The following is a 13619-nucleotide window of genomic DNA, read 5'->3' as shown; positions in this document are numbered from 1 at the left end:
ACTTCACATCCACTAAAATAGCTACTATTAAAAATAAATTTAGACAACAACACATCTGCAAAGATGTGGAGAAGGTGAAACTCTTGTGTACTGTTAGTGGGAATATAAAATGGTATAACCACACAAGGAGATAGTCAACCAAAAAAAAAAAAAAAAGAAAGAAAGAAAGAAAGTAGACTTACTATAGGGTCCAGTAACTTTACTTCTGGATTTATACAAAAAGCACTAAAAGCAAGGTCTCAAAGAGATATTTGTACTCCCATATTCACAGCAGCATTATTTACACGTGGCTTATAGATGAAACCAAGTGACCACTGACAGATGAATGACCAAAATGTCGTATATACATAAAATTGAAATATTACTCAGCCTTAAAAGGATACAAATTCTGATATATGCTACAACACAAAACTTATGCTAAATGATATAAGCCAATCACAAAAAATGTTACAGGATTCTATTTATGACACACTAACAATACTCAAAATCAGAAACAGAAGGCAGAATGGTGGTTAAAAGGGTTGGGGGAGGAGGGGAGGAGTTATTTTTTAATGGGTACAAAATTTCAGCTCTGAGAAGTCCCAGAAATGGTGATAGTGATGGTTGTAAAAATGAATGTAAAGGCACTTGACTATATACTTAAAAGTAAAATATATAAAAGCATGGGCTGTCCTTCAGGGTCCATCAGCTATGGTGCAAGTGGGACATGCACAGTTGAGAGTACCCATCCTGAACAACTTTCTTGAGCCTTGGAGACTAGCTCACAATGGATCTTTCTTTTGTTCTTTGCTATGAGTAATAAACTAGCCTCATATAATTTGCTCAATGTGTGTTGTATCACCACACTCAGGCAATGGATAAAATTGCAGCCCAAGGTACAGTGAGTGGAAGAGTTTGGACCCTATTTCTGCTTGTTGGCATAATGATGGTCTTTGCTATATGGCACACAACAGGAGTTGGGACTGATATATTGTCTTTAAATCTAAATTACCTTTCTCCATTTATTTGGGACTTCTTTCAGGGATGTTATTTTTTTTGTTTTGTTTTTCAATGTATGGGTCTTGATTAGCAGTAAATTTATTATGAAGTACTTCAAGGTTTTGGTGAGTTACAAATTCAACCAGTTAAACTATTTTCCAACAGTTTACTGCTGCTACATAAAAATACAATCATTGCATATTAGTTATATACCTTGTGCTCTTCCTAATTTCACAAAAAATTGTTGGTTAGATTTTCTAGGTAGGAAATCATTTCATCTGTGAATATAAAGCATTTCCTTGCTTCTCTTTATACCCATTTTATGTACTTTTTTTTGCCTTATTAAAGTGGCTAGTTAACGTGCATGCTAATAAGCTTGAGAAAAAAAATGTACTGATGCCTGTAACTCATTTTAAAGTGCATCAAAACCAGAAAATGATGGGTGGATGAACGGACAGTTATATAACAAACCAACTACAGTTAAATGACCATTATAAAATATTGATGAGTGATGTCAATTTTTAAAAATTTACTTGAAACTTTAATCAGATATGAAAATCAAAATCAAACAAATGATCCACTTATGAAGAGGCTATAAATACAAGCAAGAAAGGAGAAAGGACAGTATAAGGTTCTTTTTTTAGACAAGATAAAATTTAGTGGAATCCAAGGCACAGGTGGAGGGATTAGGCTAAAAATGGAAGAGGAACAGCTTTTCTATTCTATCAGAAGACAGGATGCACACAAATGCAGGTACAGGAACATAGGATGCATACAAATTAAGGCACAGAAATATGGAATGCATACAGATTTGTTTTTGCTAGCTAGCTGATGAAGAGGTAAGGTTATCTTTTCCAAATTAAGTTTTGAAAGAGACATTGTGGAGACTTGATTAGAGAAACATAAGTTTGTTTGGGCAGTGTTGAGGGCCAGTAACTGGTAACTGTGAATTTATTAAGACAAAGCCTGTGCTCCTGTCTGGACCGAGTTTCTCATCTGTAAAATAGGATAATGTCTAGCACAAAGCCTGTTCGAGTTAAGAGAAAGCCCATAAATAACCTAGAAGAGTGCTCACATAAAGATACTTAATGTTATCCTGGTGAGGCTATGTAAAGTTCTTTACATGCCTACAGCTAGTGCTTATTTTGCATAGCAGCTCTGCAAGAAGTCACTTAAGTTTCTTATGCTTCTATTGTATATTAAACAGAAGGCAATGTCAAGGGGCAATCAAAATAAGGTACCAAACCACGTAAGTTACCATACAATGTTTGTAAATCAGCATTAGGCTATCATTCAGACTGGAGCTAAGGTTTATATAATGTAAGAGAAGAAAGTACTTAATTGTAAGTTTTGTATACCAAGATCAAAATGACAACATCATGTGATAATGCTCCAAATTTCCATGGGAATTGTAAAAAGGAAAGAAACCGGAGCAAACAGCTAATGAAAGTTGTTCATCAATTTGAAAAAAATAAGGAAATGATTGTATTTTACTTGGGAAATTCATACAAAGAAAATAGCTACCAAATTGAAATTTTTAATTTTTAAAATTTTTTTTGGTACCAGGGATCAAACTCAGGTCCTTGCGCTTGCGGGGCAGGTGGTGGAACCACTGAGCTAAATCCCTGGCCTCCGAAATTTTTTATTTTTTTGAGGAATGTGTTTCATGATTTAGAGTGCTGTAATTAAGAAATAACATTTAAAATATTAGTACTCAATGTAAGTAAACACAGACAAATGAGTTTTTGTGATGTATATTGGACAACTTCAAATCCTAGGAACAAAATTGTTATTTATATCATATTACAAAAATATTAAGTCAGAGATTTCTAGTGTCCAGGGAGGGAGACTGTGACTTATAGATCACTCACTACCAAATAGATATAACTAGGGTCTCAGAAAAGGGGACGAAAAAAAAATCTGAAGAAAATGGTCTATTTTTCAAAATTTGCTCAGATCTATAAACTCACAAATCCAGAAGTGCAATAAACTCAAGGTAATAGCAGGATAAACACAAAGAAAAAGCACACCAAGATATATCACAATCAAACTGTTTAAAACTAATCAGAGAGCCAGGGATTTAACTCAGTGGTTCCGCCGCCTGCCTTGCAAGCAAGCACAAGGTCCCAAGTTCAATCCCAGGTACCAAAAATAAATAAATAAAGGAAACTAATCAGAGAAACTGAAAATCTTACAAGTAGCTATGTGAAGTAAAATTTTAAAAATACTGTGGAAAAAGAGTAAAATGATAATAGATCTCTTTTCAGAAATAGTGCAATTGAGAAAACAAAGTATATAGAAAAAACAAAACAAAAAAGCAAAAGAAAAATACATTTCGAATAAATCCATTAAAAATGCTTTTTAAAAAACAGAAAATAAAAATATATTGGATCAAAAAAAACTCCCAAAAATTTTTACAAGAATACCAAAAGGTGTTTTTTTCAGGCTAAAGGAAAATAATACCCACCTGAAATGTGAATGTAAAACATGTAATGAAAAACACAATCAGTGAAAGTCTATTTCTACTAATAGAAACAGGAAGACATGGGGTTATTTTCCTGCATAGGAAAGTCTTAAGTATGAAAAAAATTGTCAAAAAACAGCTACTTAGGGCACTAAAAATTGATCAAAGTCAGACAACATGCTGAAAAATGTTTACTCTTTAAAGCAGCTCATCTTTGGATAAAAATAGCAGCACTATGGTCTGCCATGCCTGTTGATGAAATTATATACTCCTCACTTGTATTAATCCATTGTTTTTCACTATTCTAACAAAATACCTGAGGCTTGGTAACTTTCATTTGACTCACGGTTCTGAAGGCACAAGAGCAAGGGGTTGACCTTCTTGCTGGTATTATCCTGAGGCAGCACCAGTTATCACATAGCGAGAAAGGGAGCATGTGGTCTTATAAATTTTCTGGTCTCTCTCCTTATAGTCACCAGCAATTCACATAAGAGGCTCCACTCTGATGACCTTATCTAATCCTCATTACCTCCTAATTACCTCCTTAAAGCCCCACCTCTAAACATCACTGTGGATTGTTTCCCAACTCTTAATACTTGACAATGGGGATTAAATTTCAGCATAGAAACCCTTGGGGTACACACTAAAACCAAATCTAAACCATAGCCTGTGGTCAGTAAAACTTGTAGCTTTATACATTCAGAGCTGCTTGTGGTCACAGTCGTAGATCTGACAAAGTATAAGGAACAAGGAAAACCTGTAACTTTATTGGATGAAATCTACACATGTGGTTCAAAAAGGAAAACCTGTATATAACTGTCCTAGCCTAAAGTTACAGGTCTGGTTCAAGGTATCAGAAATTAAACTGAGAAATTCTGGATATTTAAGAACAACATGAGACCTAGAATAAGCTCACACATATACCCATCTGATTGATTGCTAAGCTACAAAATGAAAGGGACAATGGACACCAAGAAGTGGTCAAACTACACGAATATTCTTCGAGTCCAAGCATTTGAAATAATGCTTCTTTTTAGTAACTATACTCATCTGAATCACTGAAATATACTCATGCTATGTCATTTTGTTTGTTTTTTGGGGTTTTTTTTGGTACCAGGGATCGAACTCGGGTCCTTGCGCTTGCGCAGCAGGTGGCGAAACCACTGAGCTAAATCCTTTCCCCACTATGTCATTTTAGAGTTCTTAAATTCCCTCCAAGAAATGTAATTCTGGAGGGATAGAAAATAATCTTCAAGTGTAAAGCTCCCTCAACAGGTGACAGACTGGACAGAAGAGAATGGCAGGATCAAACAAAGTATACTTGAAAAACAAATGTTTAAAGTAAATCAAAGTCATTTTCCTGAACTCTACAGTTTCTAGTTGTGTCCTTTCAATATACTTAAATAGTATAGGAGCAATTATTTAACTCCAAAGATAATGAATAGTAGTTCACCCAGGAAATATTTTTAGAAATACAAATAAGACATGACTAAGTAGTTAGTTAATTTATTTATTTATGTATTTTTTTTCCCTACCAGGGATTGAACTTGGGCCCTTGCGCTTGTGAGGTAGGCACCAGAATCACTGAGGTAAATCCCTGGCCAGTAGATAGTTTATTTCACCCATAGCTCTCCCAATACAAATTGTATGTAGATGCTGATTCTGGAAAACATTTGGAAGAATCACTGATTGAAATCAGAACATCATGCTTTCCAATCCATCCTCCATGAACTTCTTATAAAGTGCCATAAATTTGGCCACAAATGCTTCCAAGTGATAAATGGCTTTGCTACCCAGCTGTAGACGATGTTCATAATAAGCTGCCATCTGGGCTACTTCCCCTTTCAGTTGTCCATCACAATTATGTAAAAGTTCTGAGAGCAGACCCTACAGAAAAATAATCAGTAACTTAAAAAGTAATCATTTAAAAAATTAGCCAAACAAGCTTTATTTCTCTCATTCCCCCAATATAACTTAAATATGCTTTTTATATATATAGTATATGAGAACTTTCTTTGATAATAACTAGTAGTCCTCATCCAAAACCAAAAAACTTCTTTTGAAATGTAAAAATGTAGTGAAGACCTACCATACTCCAAATCGCAAACACAAATGGTCCCTGATTTTCAATACTCCGACTTGACAATTTTTGAGCTTTATGATGGTATGAAGCCAATATACATTCATCATACTTTGAATTTTTGATCTTTTCCAAGGCTAGTGATACATGGTACTCTCTTAAGATGCCGGGGCCAAACTAGTTCTGTCAGCCACACAATCACTAGGGTAAATAAGCAATATTCTAGACCAGTGGTGGTGAAACTATGGCACATGTGACACAGCCAGCTGTTTGTTATCACTGAAAGCATTAAAAGGTTCAGGATCACTGTTCTAGGCACTGTACTATGTTGTTAACCTATGATGTTCCAGTAAGTCAGGTATATAGAATGATTTTTTTTTCAAGACAAGGTCTTTGTTATCCAGGCTGGTCTCTAACTCTGGCAGCCAAGTGGTCCTCTTGCTGCAACCTCCCAAGTAGCTGGGATTTTAACTTAAAACATCTTCAACTTTAATGGGTTTATCAGGACATAACTTTGCTTTAAATAGAGGGACATCTGTATTATACTGCAGAAGGGTGCAAGAGAAAGATATAAATATATTTACTGCAACAATATTTATAATAATAATCTATAGGCAATCTAAAGTTCCAATAGAGGCCATATTAAAAAACATGATACTCATGACATGACAGATTACCAAAAACTTAAGATAGTCTTTTTAGTACGATAAAATACTGAAAAGAACAAGATAAATCTGTAGTTATAGCACAACATCCATACTACTGAATAAAAACATGGTGCAAGAGCACAGAAATTTTGTGAAACTACACACACACACATACATATGTATTTGATTATCTGTGAAAAACTCAGGTCTGTTAAAAGTGGTAACTTTTATAAACAGATAAATGGACTTTCACTTTTTTCTTTCCGTAAAGTGGTATCATTTTAATTATTTCATGTAAGCATTACTATGTAACTTTAATTAAAACAAAAACCCCTGCAATCCCTAGTATTTAGCAATAAATAAATTTAGCTAACTAGGTAGCTGAGACCAAGGATATACAGTTTGAACTCCTGTACCTTTTTTCCTATCATCTCCCACGTACACTGAATTTTGCTGTCTGAAATGCTTATTCTCCAGGTATTCACTTGGTTCTCTCTTCTTAATCCACAGTCTGAGCTTAAACCTACCTTCAGGAAAGAAGTCACTTAGAGCCATCTATAACCACACCCTCCATTATCATTTCACCCTATTTCCTTATAACATTTATAACATTCTGAAACCTACTTGTTTCCCATTTCCCTCTACTAGAGCATAACTTCCCTGAAGGCAAGTCCTCCCCTCCTCCTTTCATAGTCCCCTAATGTTGCCTGCCACACAACAGAGGCTGAGTGATTACCTATGGAATTAGTGAGATGGAGAGAAAGAAGTGGCAATGTATCTTAGTACTATAAAAACTCCGTGATACACTCAAAATCCAAATTTCATGGTTATAAACAATTCAAGTTCTGAAACTGTGTTACCTTCATTATTATCTCAGGAGGAATACAATGAGTTAGAAGCTCATACAGCCTTCCACGAACTTCAAGGAGTCTATAAAAAACAAAATAATTGCTATTTGGTGATGAAAATAAGGAACAGCTTAAACTAATACAGACATATTTTCTTCTATTGCTTATCATACTGAGGATGCACATGTAGATGGTTCTAATTTCAGGGTTTTTTTAAAAAGAAAGTTTCAGAACTCTTATAAAGTAGACATTTATAAGCAGGGTTATTCACTATATCAACCATGAAAATGACAGTTAGGAATTAAGACTTCATGAATGGTGTAGGTCAAGCTTATTCACACCATGGAATTTAACTCTTTAATGACATGTCAAGTCTTATGTATATTTTTTCTTCAGATAAAAACTGCATAAAATATCTAGAAAATGGCCATGAAAAATTTAAGCAGTCACTAGTTAATGACACAACTGACAAGAGATAATGTGAGTATAAAACAACTTTACTGTTTAGACTGCACAGAAAAAAAAAAAAAAAAAATGGAGAAAAACACAAAGTAAAAATAAACATTTAACCCCTGAGCCCTTAACCCCTTAACTCCAGGCCCTTCTCATAACATTTTCAGGAAAAGAAATAAAACCTGATAATAATAAAGCATAGTCAAAACAAATGACATGATATAAAATTATTTTAATATATGATATAGCTTATTTCCAAAAAGGCAATTCAGATTTACCTATACAGTTGTGAGCTGTAGCTATACTGTATGTATGCACCTTACACATGGTAACATCTGTCTTGTGTTAGTCTAAGTTCATTTGTAATATAACTTAGTTTCTGAAGATTAATATGTATTAAACTTACTACACTGGTCCCATTATTTCTTTTTTTTTTTTTTTTCGGTACCAGAGATCGAACTCGGGACTTTGTGCTTGCAAGGCAGGAGGTGGAACCACTGAGCTAAATCCCGGCTCTCTCATTATTTCTTGATGGGCTGCAAGTGATTAAGACTATACACTCTTCTTCAAAGAAACTTGGTTATTCTAGAACTGGTTCTGACTCTTAATAACTGACTGTCCCTGAACAAGTTAATCTCCCTAAATGTTTTCTAGAATAAAAATGTTTTTCTCATTAAGACTTTTAAGAGTTAAATGAGACAACAGTGCAATCAATCACCAAATATTAGCTCGTATTCAAATTAGAAAATTATGACCATTCTTAGATCAAATGAATATTGAGAACAAATACTGCAGCAAAATTAAAGAGTCAAAACTCCATAGTAATTTGGCACTGACTAGACCAATGATCAAAATGATACCAGTCTGCCAGTATTTCTGGCCAGCCACAAGAATTTCTGAAATTAATCAAAATTTCTTCATATGTAACACAATGGAATCAATTGCCATAATTATTAATTTAAACAGGAATCAGGAGCATCCCTTCTCATACAAGTTCATTTATGAGTTTCCAACACTTAGTAGGAAAATTGGAGGAAATGGTAGCAACAACTAGGAAAATTAGCCAAAGCAATAATCAAGTAAAAATTTTTAAGTATATCTGATAATTGTTACATATTTACATATCTGTATCAAAATCCTTTAAAAGTAGGAAAGCCTACTGCCAATATTTCTTCTTTAAAAACAAAAGTTACCTCCAGTGTGAAAGTATTTTACAAAAGTACTAAAAGCTCCTACGATGTGTTTTATTTGAATTTTATCTCATAAACACTGAAATTTATTCACTGCTAACAACATTTAACAAAATTGAATAAATACTTTTTCCTAAAAACATCGTTTCTTTTCTTATGTGGCTACTTATAAAGTCTGGCTCTTTTTTTTTTTTTTTTTTTGGTACCAGGGATCAAACTCAGGACCTTGAGCTTGAGAGGCAGGCGTGGTGCCACTGAGTTAAATCCAGGGCCCAGTTTGCCCCTTTTTGAAAACTTTTTTCAATTAAACAACCTGAAATATAAGAATTTGAAGTACACCCTAATAAAGTACTAAGTACCACTATGTATCACTATCTACTGCCGCGATTTATATGGTAGCCAAAGAATACATATTATAATCCCTTTAAAGAAGGGATTATAAAATCTGTAATTTATCAGATATAAAAGCAGTATAGTCCTCTCACCATTATTTTCATTTAAACCAAGGAAACTTAAATTCTAGTGGCTGCACTCAGTCTATTCTGCACCCTTAAATGCTCATAAAAGTCCAAAGATGGTCTCTCAGTTCTAACTGGCAGTAAGTATATAAGGCTGTTCTAAGGACCCTGAGAAACCACTGATACACTTTCCAAAGTTACTGGGCCTTATGACTTCATTTCTTATTTGGAGAAGTACAAATTGTCTTTCTCAATTAAAGCTGTCATAAATTAAGTAACTAGTATGGTCCACCACTGAATAACAAGACTTAGAGAAGTAAATGGAAACAATGTTGTAGTAAATGTGCAAAAAAATACTTCCGAAGAACCAATGGTATATACACAAAATTACTAATAGAATCTACCATCAGGTTTAAGTAGAGTTCTCTAGCTCTCAAATCATTATCATACAATGTGTTTTGCTCTTCCTAACAAATACACAAGTGTACTTGGCAGGGTAATAAAAATAGTATCTTCATTTATACAAATGAAAAAGCTGGAACTCCAAAATGAAGTTACTCGCTCAAAGACACTTAGCTAAACTGGATAAGAAGTAGAAATCTGGTGTCTTTCTAGCACATTATGCATCAACTACAAACCTGTATACTGTTCTTTTTAATATGAGAAACCTAGATATATTGTCATGTATAAGTTTAAATCACCTACGATTTTGAAAGAAAAATGAAAAACTCCAAGATTTATTTTATCTAAAAACTCTATGTTTACATGTTAACAGCTTTAAAAAAAGTCATGACACCATATATCAACTGTTCTGAACTACTAAATTTCTGGAATTAAATCCTACCTTTTCTTTTAAAGTTCAATATTTGGACTCAAGATTTAATTAAATTTCTAAATGCTATGGTATTAACATACAGCAGCCATTATCCATACTATCCTAATGATTGAACCTTTAACATCATCTTATACTAGTTACCTCTGTGGTGTCTGCTGACTGACAATAGCATTTGCTGTCTCCCTCAGATAAACCTCCCAATCTGTCTCAGGGATTTCTTGATCGGCAGTAAAAGGATACCTACAGGACAGAAAGAGAACACAGTGAGTTTAATACAAACATGCTTATGTACCAGAACATTACCTGCAGTAACTGCCCCTTCTACTCACTGTTGCACTCTGCAGGCTTCAGACATAAGTAGAGCTTTTCTGAGATTTCTGCAGGACTTTTCTGCAATTCTCTGAGCCAGCTGAGAAGGAAGATTCAGGCCTTCCTTTTTGCACACAGTAGATAACACATGGCAAATCTACAAATTAACAAAAAATGAGCAATCTGTCAAAAAAAAGTATTGAGACAATTTGTAGATATATCTATAGACCTTTATAACTGTATTCCTTAAATTTTTTATAAGTAAAACTTACAAAGATAACTTACCACTTTGAATTTAGTGCAATGTCATACATTACTGTTTTGCACAAAATCTCCCAAAACCCATTAATAGCTGGACAGCTGCCCATTGTGAGAATTAGTATTTTACTGATAGACATTAATGATAATGAAAAACAGTATGTACACTGTTGTTTCAGGCTTTGATTCCTTACCTATGCACTAAGTTCCCATCATCTCCTTTCCAAATATACTTCCTCTATACAATATTTGAGTTTCCTCCTACAACCAAATAATTCAGCTTGAGGCATAAGATACTAAATAATTAGCCCACATCTAGTTTCATGGAATCTTGTTTAAGGTAAAAGATGGTTTAAAGAAAGAAGAACACATTCTATATCTAAATACACTAAGATACATTAAATATACTAAAATATATTTACTAAAATATACATTGGTTTGTGCATCTAAAAATGGTTTTTATCCAGGTCTATGCATAATTTTTCTTGAATTACTGATATGCTTCACTGTTTTTACAAAAACAAATATGTCAGGGAAGTACAGGGATAATTTTTTTCTGAAAAGTTTTATTTAACTTACATCTTCAATGCTGGGAGCAGGCACACGAACTGCCAGGCACCTACTACGAATAGGGGATATCACTTTAGATGTAGAATTGCAGCATAAGATCAATCTGCAGGTTGACATATACTTTTCCATGGTTCTGCGCAAGGCATGTTGAGCATCTTTAGTGAGTTTGTCAACTTCTGTCAATAATACCACTGAATCAAAGACAAACAAAACATACTTTAACTACATGTCATTCAAACTTTAACTTGTCTTCTTTGCTTTCTTCTCATTATTCAAAGTAAAAGCCTATACTATTCTTTTTTGGCAGAGGAAATTAAAGTTATTGATATGGTAAAAAAAAACACCTTATTTTTTAGTTCTTAAAAAATTTATAATTAGGCCAGGAATTTAGCACAGTGGTTCCTTGTAAGTGCAAGGTCCCGAGTTCGATCCCCAGTAAAAAAAAATATACATATAATTAAAAAAAACTAAGAAACATGGCAAAATGACATTAAATAAGTACTTTGCTGCAGAATTCACTGCAGCCTTTATTTATATGCACTAAAATTTACTAAGACAATGAGGTACTATGCTGCATCTTAAATTGTAAGGACTATATTTTGGAAAACACTGCTGAAGAGATGTAGCCAACAAAGGCATAAAGACATCTGGCTTGTATACATTAAGATTCCATCTGGCCACTATCTAGGATGAGCATAAAAGTGACTCAAGGAACAGTATGCATGTGAATCTAACTTTTGTTATCTTTCATTATATTAATGAATTATTTGCAGAAAATGGCAGTAGTAGTATTTGAATCTCTCCATAAAAGCAAGTAGAACAAACTTTCCAAAAACAATGACCTGTAAAAATTTATACCAAAACTAAATGTTAAGTTTTACCTAAGAACTTCAAATACAAACAAGTGAGAAGCAACTGCCATTGAAAAGACTCACATGGTATCAGGACCTATAGGAGAAGTGGCAGAAATCCACATCTTTGACAGCTGTTAGGTCAGGAGAACCCCCAAATTGTCCACAAGTAAACACTGGAAATCATCATGGGCCAAAGTGAAAACAGCAGTCTTAATTAGGAAGCAGATTCTGTACACACCACATCATGGATGAGATCAAGGGATCCTGATAAAATGAGGTCTGACAAAGCAGTAAGATTCTGAAACTAACAATGCTCCCTACTAAATCAATGCTTTACAACCCCAGAAATAAAACACAAATTGAGCAGAAGAGGAAAAAGACAAAAGAAAGTATGCAGAGGGTAAGACAGAAGATAAAGCTCAGGACACAAGGCCATATACTTCACTTGCTTTGTGAACATAAAAGAAGGGTCAACTCTTTGAGCCTTGAACTTAGAAAAAACGTCTCTGGCCTCTTCTTCCATCCTAAGAGTACTTGAGAACTCATTCACTTTTTAAAAAAATGATTAACAGAAAAGGATCACAACTGAGTTTAGAGTACAAGAAAAAGGAAAAGAGCAAAACATCTCTATGGGTCAGAATAGTTAAATATTTTCTAAAATGTAACTTAAATATTACTTTTTTAATGTAACAGTAAACTCAATATAAGAATATGTTTAGTATTTTTAGTGATGTTAGTCTAAGTCTTGGAATATTTTAAGCATTTTTAATGACCTTAATACATTTTGCTTTTAAAAAGTAATATATCATCACCAAGTGAGAAATGCAAAACAGTTTTAATATTAGAAAATCTAATAATAGAACCTATGATTCCAATACAAGAAAAAAATCATAGAACCATATTCATGGTTGTGGAAGAAGCATTAAACAAAATTAAGCATAGAGATTCATATTAAAAATACTGAACAAATACTTTGTTAGCATGATCAAATATATTTACCTCATGCCAAAATTCACTAACTAAATGGAGAAATCCTAAGGCTTCCCTCCAGAACTGTGACATGGATGTCTGCTGTCTCTGCTACTATCAAACAACACATTAGCAATTCTGGCCAACATAATTGGACAAGAGAAAGTATTTTAGAGCCATACAAACTGGAAAGAAAGGGAAAAAAGCTGTTTGTATTCATGTCTGATATGTATATATGTCTGAAAAATCCAAAAGAAATTATGAAAAGATTATTTCAATTAGAAAATTTAGTATAGAAAGATATAACATTAAGATATAAACATCAATAGTTTCCATATAAATGTTAGAAAACATTAGACGTGTTAACATTAATGTGTTAATATTAACATTAATGTAAATTTAATGTAATTTAATGTAAACATTAAATGTGCTAACATTAAGTAAACACATTTACTTGTACAGTAAAAAATAAATTCACAACTGTAAATTTATTTTAAAATATTGAGACTAAGGCGGAAAGACAGGAAATAGGCTAAGAATAAGCACAGGTAATTCACAAAACAAAAATAAGCTATTAAAAAAAAAATCACACTCAACTGAAGAAAAACAACAAACTTATAAATATTAAAAATAATTACCTGCAGTGTAGATAAATGTTTAGGAGAAATGAGCATTCCCAAACATTGCTACTGGTAATATAAGCCTG

General features: G+C 33.4%; 1 protein-coding gene across 15 annotated transcripts in view; it reads right to left on the bottom strand.

The window, feature by feature from the left end:
• Rfc3 (replication factor C subunit 3) overlaps positions 1-13619 on the bottom strand; it is a 121089-nt gene that overhangs the window by 96615 nt on the left and 10855 nt on the right. For 13 of the 15 annotated variants that reach the window (XR_015446678.1, XR_015446679.1, XR_015446680.1 and 10 more), the window contains exons 5-8: positions 11100-11281; positions 10283-10419; positions 10095-10193; positions 7030-7099 (exon numbers count right to left, since the gene is read on the bottom strand). Coding sequence is in view for 7 of the 15 variants with exons in the window: in XM_087199549.1 (XP_087055675.1) it covers positions 7030-7099; positions 10095-10193; positions 10283-10419; positions 11100-11281 (488 nt within the window). In the remaining 8 variants the exon portion in view is untranslated. The other 2 variants (XM_004854748.3, XM_013075835.3) reach the window with 2 other exon arrangements.

The sequence above is a fragment of the Heterocephalus glaber genome, unplaced genomic scaffold, assembly GCF_053883595.1.
Source record: "Heterocephalus glaber isolate CG9 unplaced genomic scaffold, H.glaber_assembly_v1.0 deba00001720, whole genome shotgun sequence".
NCBI lineage: Eukaryota > Metazoa > Chordata > Mammalia > Rodentia > Bathyergidae > Heterocephalus > Heterocephalus glaber.
The sequence above is the reverse complement of the archived record's forward strand: the minus strand, read 5'-3'. Positions and strand labels throughout refer to the sequence as shown.